This window comes from Alternaria triticimaculans (genome assembly GCF_023758025.1).
Source record: "Alternaria triticimaculans strain BMP 0046 chromosome Unknown scaffold_7, whole genome shotgun sequence".
NCBI classification, from domain to species: domain Eukaryota; kingdom Fungi; phylum Ascomycota; class Dothideomycetes; order Pleosporales; family Pleosporaceae; genus Alternaria; species Alternaria triticimaculans.
In genome coordinates, this window is record NW_026055964.1 from 238684 (window position 1) to 250109 (window position 11426).

Genomic DNA, 11426 nt, shown 5'->3' on the forward strand with positions numbered 1-11426 from the left:
TGGATCGGCATTGCTGCACGCGTGGATTTTACTCTGCATTGTGAACCCAAGAGCTGCATGTTCATATCGACGGCACGACGATTCGCTATGACTACTTCGGCGCCTTTCTCGAGGGCGGTGGTGAGGGCGATGCAGAAGCTGTAAGTTCCCTGAGAATGCGTCGGACTATGCTCGATGCACCGCGCTATGTGTTTTCAGGTATTGACAAACGTGAAGGTATCCGAAGGAGCTTGCCGACAACTCCTGGGATAACACTGGGCTGCTGCTTGAGGCGCCGTTCGATCCGTCGCGTCGCCAGTCCAACACCGCCCTCCTTACCATCGACCTTACCAAAGCCGTCGCGGACGAAGCGATTGCGCTCAACTCCTCAATCGTCATCGCATACCACCCCATCATATTCCGAGGCTTGAAATCGTTGACTCTCGCCGACACGCAGCAACAATCGTTACTACGCCTTGCTAGCCATGGCATCAGTGTGTACTGCCCACATACCGCGCTCGACGCAGCTCCGGGAGGACTTGGAGATTGGCTTGCGGACATCGTAACAGGCACGAAGACAATTTACAACATCTCAGAAGCAGATGCACAATCGGAGTCTGCAAGTAATACAAAGGAAGATGATGAGGACCCCTTCATCGAAAAGAAGAAGCGCCCGACATTCATGCTGCAACACCACCCTAGCCAGCCGCTACTGCACTTCGGCAAGCAGCCTACGCCCGCCAAAATCCCGCTCACAGCCCCTCATAAACGCGAAACTATCAAACCTCAATCGCCAGCACTAGCATCACACCCCGGAGCTGGCATGGGCCGCATCGTGAAGTTCGATCACCCACAACCGCTCCCAACACTGCTCGATCGCATAGGCAAGGGACTCAACAACCCTAAAGGCTTCCCAATCGCGATACCCCAAGAGAAGACAATCGCAGATATAGAGATACGTAGCGTAGGTATCTGCGCAGGTTCAGGATCAGGTCTACTGAACGGTCTAGACGTGGATCTACTGTTCACAGGCGAGATGGACCATCATTCGGCCCTTGCAGCAATTGAGAACGGAAGAGCTGTCATCAGTTTATTCCATAGCAATTCTGAGCGCGGCTTCCTAGCAGAAGTTTTGCTTTGGCAATTGGAAGAGGCGGTGCAAGAGGAGTGGGGTAGAATTAGGGAGGAGGAGAAGGACAACGAGGCGCTGCAGGAGGCATTAGAAGATGATGACTTTGAGATCGCTGTCAGTGAGATTGATCGCGATCCGTATGGCATTGTAGTGTTGAAGAGCGATGCAGATGCCGCGTAGCTACAGCACGTAGGACCCAAATACAGCCAAGACCGAGACGATGACACGAATTACACGAGATTTGGTGGGGGTCGAGAGGTTTACCCCACATCATCGCCTGCACAACGCCAACACCAACACCATCACCCGCGATTCACCTGCGCGCTGCGTGTCGTAGATTTTACACTAATATATATATCTTGTCCAAATCCCAAATTATCAACTCACAACCGGAGCGCCTTCAGCGCTATCCGCTCAACATAATCCTCTGTGGCGCAATTGGCTAGCGCGTCTGACTGTTACATCTGTGGCTATCAGGAGGTTGGAAGTTCGAGCCTTCCCGGAGGAGGATTAGTCTTTTTGCTCATCTAGCTACTTCGCTGCTTCCTATCATCTGCTGTGGCATCTTGACTCTTTTTGCAAGTCTTCGTTGTCTGGCTGAGAAAAATGTACGATCCCCGGCATAAGAGAGTGTAGCTCGACTACACTGCGGTACAACATGTACCCATTCAATGTCTATTACACTTTCAACAATCACCTCCGACAAGATAGTCAACCTCCCCTCAACGAGCTATGCAGTCTTAATTGCACGTAACCAAGCGAGATTAACACCGCGCATCCACGCGTACAATAACACACTGCTTCGACATGGTATCATACAAGCCAAACTCGCTCACCGTCCTCAAGCATATCTCCTCCAACCTAGCCTTCACTACAACCATGCCTCCTTGATCCAACTGCTGCTTCACGCCAACCTCTGGATTCCCGCCTGGCGAGCGCATCTCAGGACCCAATGACGGCATGACTCTGCTTAAGAGCCCTCTGACCCCCTGCCTATGCACAGCACTCTCCACACCTCTCCCCTCCACCCTCGGACTCCTCAAAACCGGATTCGCATTCAAGTTCTCACTTAACAACCGCTCCAACTCCACAATCACAACTTGCGGTCTCCAGAACTCTGTGCGGTTCATCTGGCCCTCTAATCGCACGACTTTCGGTTCGTCTTCGGAGGAGAAACCAACGACCTCGACAGGTTTGATATCGGCTGTGTCAAAGCTAAATTCTGATTTCTCTTCGACTGCGGGCAGGGGGATGTCGGAGGGGAGCATGGCGATAGTTGTTTGGGCGATACCGTATGTGACGCGTTCTTCGATGAGAGGGATGATGTGTCTTTCGATTACGGATTGGATGTGGTGCGTGCGGGTTGTGCTTAGTTGGTTGAGGATGGTGGTGCCGCGTGAGGAGGTCGGGGTGATGTACTCCGAGTAGGGTGGTGGAGATGCTTGTTTCTCGTTTCGTGACATTGTTGTGGTGTTGATTATACTTGAGAGATCTGGTTATTCAATGTTTTGGTATGTCTAGAGCGAAAGTATGGATGTGTCGGCATGGAGATTGCGGGCGTTGCTGCAGGATATCGTAGACTGTGGTCGGATACTTGCTCTCGTTACCGAACTTCTACGACTACCCTTTGTTGCGGTGGCAACAACTGAAACGGTCTTCACGGATATCGAACGGATCACGGCAGGCGCATACCGGAGTAGTCACAGTTTCTAGAAGCCTGTGACTCCGTGCTCATATGGCGCAGCTTTGACTAGTCCCAAATCGCATACACATCAGTCTCGTGATCGTACGAGCCATGGGAATAAGGGCGCAATGATGTATTGCCTGGCGTGGGTAAGCGAATCGTAAGCGTGTAGACACTCAGTCACGAGGTGTCCGGGCCGAGAGCCTTGGCATTGGGTTTCGACTCTTGAGGGTGGTAAGATGTGTAGGAACTTCAAGAAGTGAGTATGTAGAGACGGAGGCTATGCGACGCGGCGGGCAGACAGCTTGCGCAGATTTCTGGTGGCCTGGAGATCGCCTTACCGGCCCTTCTCTTTGAGGGGTTTAAAACATAGTTGAACGGCGGCTGCGCACTTCGTAAAGCTGCCTATTCTGCTCACCGCGCGAGAACCATACTCTTGCGAGATAAACGTTTCTTCAGGCCCAAGGCACATGGGGTGGCTGTGAGGCGCAAGGCACACTCCAGGCTGCGCCGCACTACTCCTTTTTCGGATTAGCCGCATGGGCCGTGCACAGTATGCTGCGGTCTCCACCAACACCAGCACGAAGATGCTCACCGAGAAGGTCGCTCGTTGCCGGAAATGCGGATAAACAAAACATCTTAGAAGATGTCGTGATGCATATAAGAGTAACCATGGTCGCCGTTAGCTCAGCCTCATACTGCGCATTATCCTTTGAAGCGCCCCAACTTTGGTTGATACCTCCTCGTCCTTTGAGCACATTACCACTCTTTATATAACCACCCATAAACCTACGCATTTCCGAATACATACAACTTGAACGTCTTCAAGTAACACTGCATACCGGACCCAGACGCCTACAACCTCGACATTGTACATTACACTCACAAAAACACCTTGTATACCTCAACCTTCAACATGTGGTACCACGTAGCCGAGCCCAATTCCTACCTCGTCATCACGGGTGTAGGGATTGAGAAGGTCTTGATTAAGAAGAAGGCCTTCGTATACCCTCTACAGAAGGTTTCCAAGATCTCCATCACACCTTTTGACTTCTCCATGGCCCTCCAGGCTATGACTATTGAGAAGCTCAAGTTTGCCCTACCAGCCGTATTCACAATCGGTCCCGCGGATAGCCCCGAAGCACTTGAGAAATACGCTGTACTACTCACTGGCGAGAGCGACGGAAGCCCTACCCAAACGGCGGCCAAGGGAGTTGTCTCGGTTGCTGAGGGTCGCAACCATGTTCAAGAGATTGTTAAGGGTATTATTGAGGGCGAGACACGAAGCATTGTCTCGACCATGACTATGGAAGAGCTGTTCCGTGAGCGAAAGATTTTCAAGGACAAAGGTACGTCTGAACAGGAAACCATGCGAAACATGTACTGACATTCGATAGTTATCCAGCAAGTTCAATCCGAGCTTGACCAGTTTGGTCTTTGCATTTACAATGCCAACGTGAAGGAGCTACAAGACACTCCAGGCTCGGAGTACTTCGCCTTTCTCTCTCGCAAGGCACACGAGGGCGCACTAAACCAAGCTAAGGTCGATGTTGCTCACGCTCGTATGCAAGGTGAGGTCGGAGAAGCAGAGAAGCAAGGAAAGACCAAGCAAGAAGTCGCCAAGATCCACGCCCAAACTGCCGTCCTCGAGACCGAGCGTAAAGCCGAGAAGGCTACAGCCGACGCCAAGTTCACCGACAAGGAAATTGAGATCGGTCGTGACCTCAACGTAGCTCGCATCAACGCCAAGCGCGAGGCCGAACGACGCGATGCCGAGCTTCAAATGGAGGTTGAGAAGAAGAGGGCACTCATGGAGCTTGAACGTCTCCGTGCTACCAAGGTCGTGCAGGCGAAGATCGAGAAGGAGAGTGCGCAGCAGCAGGCCGACGCAGAGCTGTACACCCAGGAGAAGTCCGCCGATGGACACAAGTACAGCCAGCAGGCTGAGGCCGAAGCTGATGCTTTCCGTAGCCTTCGTGCTGCTGAAGCTGACTTCGAGGCCACCAAGCGCCGCGCTGAAGCCGAGTACTTCGCCCAGGAACGCGCAGCTCAAGCCCACCTCATCACCCAGCAGCGCGAAGCTGAGGGTCTCTCTGCGATGGCCAAGGCATACGGCGACATGGCTAACGTCCTCGGCGGACCCCAGGGCCTCATGCAATACCTCATGATCACCAACGGAACCTACGAGAAGCTTGCGAATGCGAACGGCGCGGCCATCAAAGGCCTTCAGCCGAAGATCAACGTCTGGAACACGGGTAGTCAGGGAGGCGAGGGTATGGCGGACCCGTCAGCACCTATTCGCAATCTCTTCCAGAGCCTGCCTCCTCTGCTCAGCACTATCCATGACCAGACTGGTATGGCACCACCTAGCTGGCTGGCGCAGATGCCCCAGCAGAATGGCGACATGAACAAGATGCACTTGAGGAACGGCAGCGATGTGTCGCCATAGAAGGAGGACGATGGAATCGTGGATTGTTTCTTTTGTTGTCACCTAGATCGTTGTTTGCTATACCCCATGGCTAGGAGTCTGCGATACGTTACTGTACTGTCTAATTGTCTCGATCGTTTGGCGCTACCTCGGTTTGATCACATAGACTTAGAATAATACAACAAAGATAAACCTCATCGAAGATCGGAGCGAATGTGATGAAGTGATCGATGGCTGGCGACGACAATATTCTTTCTTTCGGAGAGCCATACCAGTACGCGTGCCTGTATTCGGCTCCGTAACTGGTGGATTCGGTTGACTGCGCAACAGCTAGGATGGGTTGTGCGGGAGATATTCGCAGGACGTTCCTTTTGAACTCTTTCCCCAACTCATGTTTATTCGGCAGGATCCAACATGGGCAGGTCGGGAACGATGAGACACCCGATAGCTATTCCTCTCATAGTTCATGGCGCTGATGTGAGGCAAAGTATAGATGGAACATGATACTGTTGTCCGTCCGACGCGAGAACTTTGGATGGCTCCGTGTAGATGAAGGGTCATGAAGGGTCTAGTGAGGTGGACCCAGAGGAATCTTGAACGCTGATCCCCTAGGCAAATGAGTAATCCGACCGTCAGCCGATACGACTGCAAAAGGAACTTTCCTTATCAATGAAAGCTTCCCCAGGTTCGAGACAGCGGAACCGGAACCGAAGGCGAGCCGGATGGCCTCGGACGACCGCAAACGTATAGAGTGACGGAAGCGTGTGCCTGACGAAGCACGAATAGATAGCTATCCGCAAAGATCGTAAGATCTAGCTGAGTCTTCGATATTGCGTCCGCGGTCCGTCGCTTTAGGCGTGCCTGAGTTGCCGTGGAATTATTGAAAATGACGACAATACACCTCAGCCCATTATCAGCCGTCGAACCTTCCCCGTGCGCCGTCTCCACACACACCCCGCCCCCTCAACGTGAAACCTACCACGGCTCATGTCTTTCAACGCGTGTCGTCAGTATCGTGTTATGGTGTCGCGAGGCCGCGAATGAAGCATGAAAGGCTGGAACAGCCAACGGGGAGTTTCTTTGGTTGGGCTGAATGGTGGGGAATAAACATGGGCGCGACCCGACGATCACAGTTAGACAGGCTCACTCAGCACAACTGCAAGCGAGGCCGCCTTCTATATACGCGTTCAGTATAGTAAAACCTGCGTCTTACTATACATACTCACCGGCACACGCATGAGCATCCGCACCCAATCCAATCCAATGCAATGGCCAAAGGGCTTATCCCAAACAGCCAGAAGCAACTCAGCCGCTGCACTAGATGAATCACCAACGCGCGCTTGTCATGCTTCTCAGGGTGCCCCTCTGCATGCCAAACCGCGTCTTTACCGCATCCGGTCCAACAATTACGCAGTCGACACGTCTTTTGACACGTCTCACGCGTTCGCGGTAGCACATGATCTACCTCGCACGCGTCGCACCAGACAACCGGGCACGGCTGGCTAGACTTGGCACGCGACGTGCGACACAATTCCATCACGCCTCTCCACACAATAAGCCCAAGTGGATACTACGGCTTATGCTCGCGCGCTGTGACTGGCCGGACAGTGACGGCAGCGAGGAAAACGTTAGGCCTCGGCGTAATGCCTGGGCTAATCGACGCGTGCGGCCGCGAAACTTCAACTTCGGGGTTGGTGATGTGGGCTGGTGCATCCACTTGCTGCATGTTTTATTTTTTCTCGCCGGAACATCGTAAGCAAGGTCGTCTTCGCCGGTCAGGCTTCATTTACACACAGCATGTGCAGGACTTATTGGCTTCTTGTTCTATGTCGGGTATTGAAACAATTGTTGCATTTCGTCAAAGAGCACCAGCAGGGGGATCCATCGCGTCGTGGCTTAGGGCTAGGTGCCTACCATGGATCATGGGCAATCGGCACAGACCAGACATGATGACGCCTGTGCTCATGTTACGGAACTACTTACGGCACGGCGGTGCGGAGATCAGTGCACGAGGAGGGGCTTATGTGGAACGCTCAGTCTCTTCTTCACACTCTTTGCATTTGGTCATTTGGATCATCCATTTCATTCATTACTAGCTCATCTGCTCGACGCATCTCATCCCTTCAGAAAGGACCAGCTGATCTCTCAAAGTGTACAGGCTCTCGTTCGAACGGTCGTCCTAGCCAGTATCACCCTTCCAGCCGATCCAGCCCTCCGGACAAAATCCATATCGAAGCCGATGCCGCCGAAAGACAAGAGATTAGGTATCAGTCGTTCACGCTTCGATACAGTCGTTGAGATTCGTGAAGACTCCATACCAAGGGACGCCGATATCCCACACACACTTCGTAACGTTCATCATGTCCGTCGTGATAGAAGAGGAAGACATGAACACAAGGAAACAAGAAGCCGCACCGTTTGGTGGGCTTGAAAAGAGAGGACGTTGTAGACAAGCAAAAGCGCCGGAACACACGAAAGAGCTGGGAAGACTGGGGTAGTTGTCTGGACACCCTTCTGATGGGAAGGTGTGTCAGACCGAACTACACTTGGCCCCGCCCTCCCACACTCGAATTACTGAAGTTGTTCGAAGACACATGTAGCCACATGCCATGTCCAAGAACTAAAGGCCCAGAACATAGACAAGAAGCCAAGGTGCGAAGGTCTGCCGACCCCGCCGGAGGTATACCGTCGACGGCGAAAGGCTGTCGGTGAAGAAGATCGAAGTTGGTATAGACAAACAAAGGAAATGCTTTTCATGGAAGCAGGAGTAAGTAAGCCCGTGGGCCAAATGGCAAGTATATGCAATGACGGCGTTTGAGGCCGTCCGTCGTAACGCCGATGATGCAGTCATGCTCAAATGCAATGATGAAGCGGAAGACAAGATCGTCGAGCTCTAAGATCGGTACAGGTATGTTGAGTCGCTAGGTGTTCCGGCAAAACGCTCCTCGAACGAAGCTGGAGGCTCAAAGCTATGAGACACATTCGCTCGAGGGAAAGTATTGCTCGATCGACCAACGAATGGCGAACCCAGGCGGACGGTGCCTTTGTTCTGGGCTTCCATTGGCACGGCAGGGGATGTTGGTGCCGGGCTAGGCATAGCAGAACCGCTTTGTGCGAAAGGGTTCAACCCTAACGGGTCGTTGATCAAAGGCAGTCGTCGGGCGCCTTCCATCATATCACCCAAGCTGAAGCCACGGCTCCTTACGCGACGATGACTCGATTCAGCTGGGGCTCCGAAGATCTCGTTGACGAAGCTGTCTCCACGGTTTCGCGCCCTATCTTCGAAGCTGTTGTGGGATGGGAGCGCCCGACGCTTGAAGACTCTTGACTTGGGTCGCGGCGCATGCAGTTGGAAAGGTGAGCCCAGACGTGGGGTGTGACCAGCAGACGACGGCGCATGCCATGTTCGGGCATTGCTCTGGTTCGTGTTGCTGTTGCTTGACTCGTTCCTGGCACGGAACGGTGAGCCTAGCAGGTTGCCTAGACCGAGACCGATATGAAGCGATTGTGACTTCTGGTGAGCAGAAGAACGCGCGCTCGACCATGTTCGCGGTGCCGGTCGTGGTGTGATATCGTTGGCAAGCTGCGACAGTGGGTTGCCCAACTGCATCGACGCAGCAGTGCTTGTAGCCAGCGACAAGTTCATGTCCCTTGTGGAAAAGGAAGTAGAGCCTTGCGAGAATGGCGAAGACAGCGGCTGCTGCTGTGGTTGTTGTTGACGCGGTTGTGGCTCGGGCTCAGGTGGAGGAGACGATTGCAGCGGCGAGGGCGACCGACGAAGCATACGCTGATAGTGTGCAGAGAGCGATGGCTTCTGTTTAGCCAAGTCTCGTAAGCGCTTCCGACATTGCTTCTCACTGGGGTAGCGCATAGTGGACCTGGTTGGCCTAGCTACAGGTGTGTTGCTACCGCTCCTGATCGGCCTCATGGTACCCGGTGTACCGGCAAGGAAGCCGTGTTGTGGGGTCGCGTTGAGGGCACCAGCGCGAGGAGACTTCGGGCCCTTCCATGTCTTGCGAGCCATCCTCGCCACACGATGGCAGACTCCATTCGGTGGTGTAGTGCTCGGAAGGGCTTTGAAGGGTGTCACCGTAGGGTCTTGAAGGTACTTCATGTAAGTCATCCACAAGTGGTGGTCCATCTCCTCGCTGAAGGTGGCTCGCAACTTCAGCTTTGTAGCAGAGCGAGATTGTTGGGTACCCATCGAAGGTGAGCTTGGTCGTTGGGCCTTGTTTGTGGGAGGGTAGAACGCGAAAGGGTCTGATGATTCATCTTCAGGGCTCGTGCAGCTGCCGCCTCTGGACATGAAGGAGCCAATGCTATCGCAGGACGAGACTGATGAGTCCGAGAAGCCTGACGATGAGGTGGGTCTGCTAGATGTTTCACTCTGGCTGACATGTGGGACGTCGGACCAGTCCTGAGTTCCCTCGTAGTGGCTGATTGTTCGCACTTGGGCAGCGGGAGTCTTGGGTGGGGAAAGCATACGAGGGAAGCTGAACCCTGGAGACAAGAATGCGTCGTTTTGAGGTAGTGAGTAGGGTGGTAGCAGGCTGGGGGTTTCCGACATGACTTCGGGAGCCTCAATTGTGGGGATGGGTCGCTGATCCATGACGGCGTCCATGTCGTCGTTGTTCATGACGAGAGTGGCACGGCGGCGACGCACCTTGAGCACCTGTCGGGGCGGCGGCGGCGGTTGCATCTGTTCGGGTTGCGGCTCTGGCTCGGGAGTCTGTGGAGCCGGGCCGTCACGGTAATGGAACATGAAGTTCCTGGGTAGGGTAGTAGATAGGTTGGGGCGTTCGGCGTCCATGTTGCTAACGTTCCGATGTCGTGTTTCAGGATACGATTGTCTTTGACCACAACAACAGGTCGACTTCAAAGACACTGCAAGGAGGAACGGCAGTTAAAACACGACAAACGATCAATGCATCCGGTCTGAGGGTGTTCCGGTTGCTGTCGATGTGGCTTGATTATGCAGGGCGGTGGTGATAGGTCTCGGGACCCAGCAGGCAGGTGTTTGGTACTCTGCGAACGCGACTGTGCGGCTGCAGGTTGGTTACACGTGCAAGCAGGACGGCTGCGCCTTGATAAAGCGGGCGTACTGTCGCAAGATGTCGCGCACTGTCGAAAGTAGTGGCAACGGACGATTTCAGTGTCGCAGAAGCTCGGTCGACACGAAGAATGCGCGAGTGCTCTTATCGGCGACGATGGCGCGTAGCTTCACGTCGCGACAAACAGCTGTCAACGGGCGGATGCGCGATTAGCAATAGTCGAAGACGATGCGCAAAGGTCCAAAGATGCGTCAGGAAACGCGTGAATTATCGTGAAGGGTGGCGATGGCGGGTGTTGGCGAGATATGGGAGTCGTGGGTCGCGATGAGAGGAGCGGGAGCGTGGGCGAAAGCGAATTGGGCGCCTTAGTCCGCGTCCAAGGAAAGCGCAAGCGAAAGACAAGATTCGTAAAAGACGTAAGGAAACGGTCGTCAGGAAGTCGCGTGGAGCGCACGGGAGTGCGACGAGCGAGAGTCGGCTCGGGATTATCGTGAAAGTCGTGATGGTGAAGGTGATGTGCGGTGAGGTTCGCAAAAGTCGGCTGACGGTTGCTGCCCGGCTAGTGCGAGACAGCGGACGGGCTTAGGCCAAGATCGTCGATAGAACCTCTGCAAACCCACCAAGTGCCCCGAGCCCCATACAAAATCAAACACTCCGCATCCAACACTTTGCGCAATTTGCTCGCATGAGGCCTCATGCGATGCTCTGCGTCTTTTTGCATCGCATTCTGAGTCTGGTACTCCCACGCAACACGTGAAGCTGTTGCCGCAGACCGTCGATTGCGAAACTGACGCGTCTCGACGCGCTCACTCTTTCGGGCTAACCGCTTTCGATGCATCATGGCCCGTGCAGTCATACCTTGATCGTGGCGCTCTCTTTCGACGGCCCCTGCATAGAGACCTTGTTTTTCTGCAAGCACGAACACCTGTCACGACTTTTTCATCCAGTCGCCCGCTGCCAACATGCTGCAAGCTGGCAAGCGGCTTCGCGACATGCATAACGGTCCCTCCCCGTTGTCTTTTGCTTTTCCCTCCCCGCTTCTTCCCATCCACTTCTTCTGCCGCGTCGTCGACATGAATGAGTGACGGCGAGCAGATTCCTGCCACCTGTGCACTACGCACACGGCTAAGGGCACACTGGAGACCCCAATTC

At 53.9% G+C, this 11426-nt stretch overlaps 4 protein-coding genes and 1 non-coding gene across 5 annotated transcripts; 3 read left to right on the forward strand and 2 right to left on the reverse strand.

Annotated features, from left to right (window-relative positions):
* Positions 1–87: 87 nt before the first annotated feature.
* Positions 88–1291, forward strand: J4E78_005477 (uncharacterized protein; the record flags this gene model as incomplete). The annotated part of the gene is made up of 2 exons (XM_049366097.1): positions 88–140; positions 217–1291. 2 exons carry the CDS (start codon positions 88–90, stop codon positions 1289–1291), a joined length of 1128 nt encoding a protein of 375 aa, XP_049221823.1.
* Positions 1292–1534: 243 nt separating this feature from the next.
* Positions 1535–1619, forward strand: J4E78_005478. The gene has a single exon. It is a non-coding gene; the product is annotated as a tRNA-Asn (tRNA).
* Positions 1620–1875: 256 nt separating this feature from the next.
* On the reverse strand, positions 1876–2574 carry J4E78_005479 (uncharacterized protein; the record flags this gene model as incomplete). The annotated part of the gene is made up of 1 exon (XM_049366098.1): positions 1876–2574. One exon carries the CDS (start codon positions 2572–2574, stop codon positions 1876–1878), a length of 699 nt encoding a protein of 232 aa, XP_049221824.1.
* A 1137-nt stretch (positions 2575–3711) lies between these two features.
* Positions 3712–5244, forward strand: J4E78_005480 (uncharacterized protein; the record flags this gene model as incomplete). Its single annotated transcript, XM_049366099.1, has 2 exons — positions 3712–4144; positions 4193–5244. 2 exons carry the CDS (start codon positions 3712–3714, stop codon positions 5242–5244), a joined length of 1485 nt encoding a protein of 494 aa, XP_049221825.1.
* Positions 5245–8116: 2872 nt separating this feature from the next.
* Positions 8117–10033, reverse strand: J4E78_005481 (uncharacterized protein; the record flags this gene model as incomplete). Its single annotated transcript, XM_049366100.1, has 1 exon — positions 8117–10033. The coding sequence occupies one exon, from the start codon at positions 10031–10033 to the stop codon at positions 8117–8119; it is 1917 nt and encodes a 638-aa protein (XP_049221826.1).
* Positions 10034–11426: the final 1393 nt, after the last annotated feature.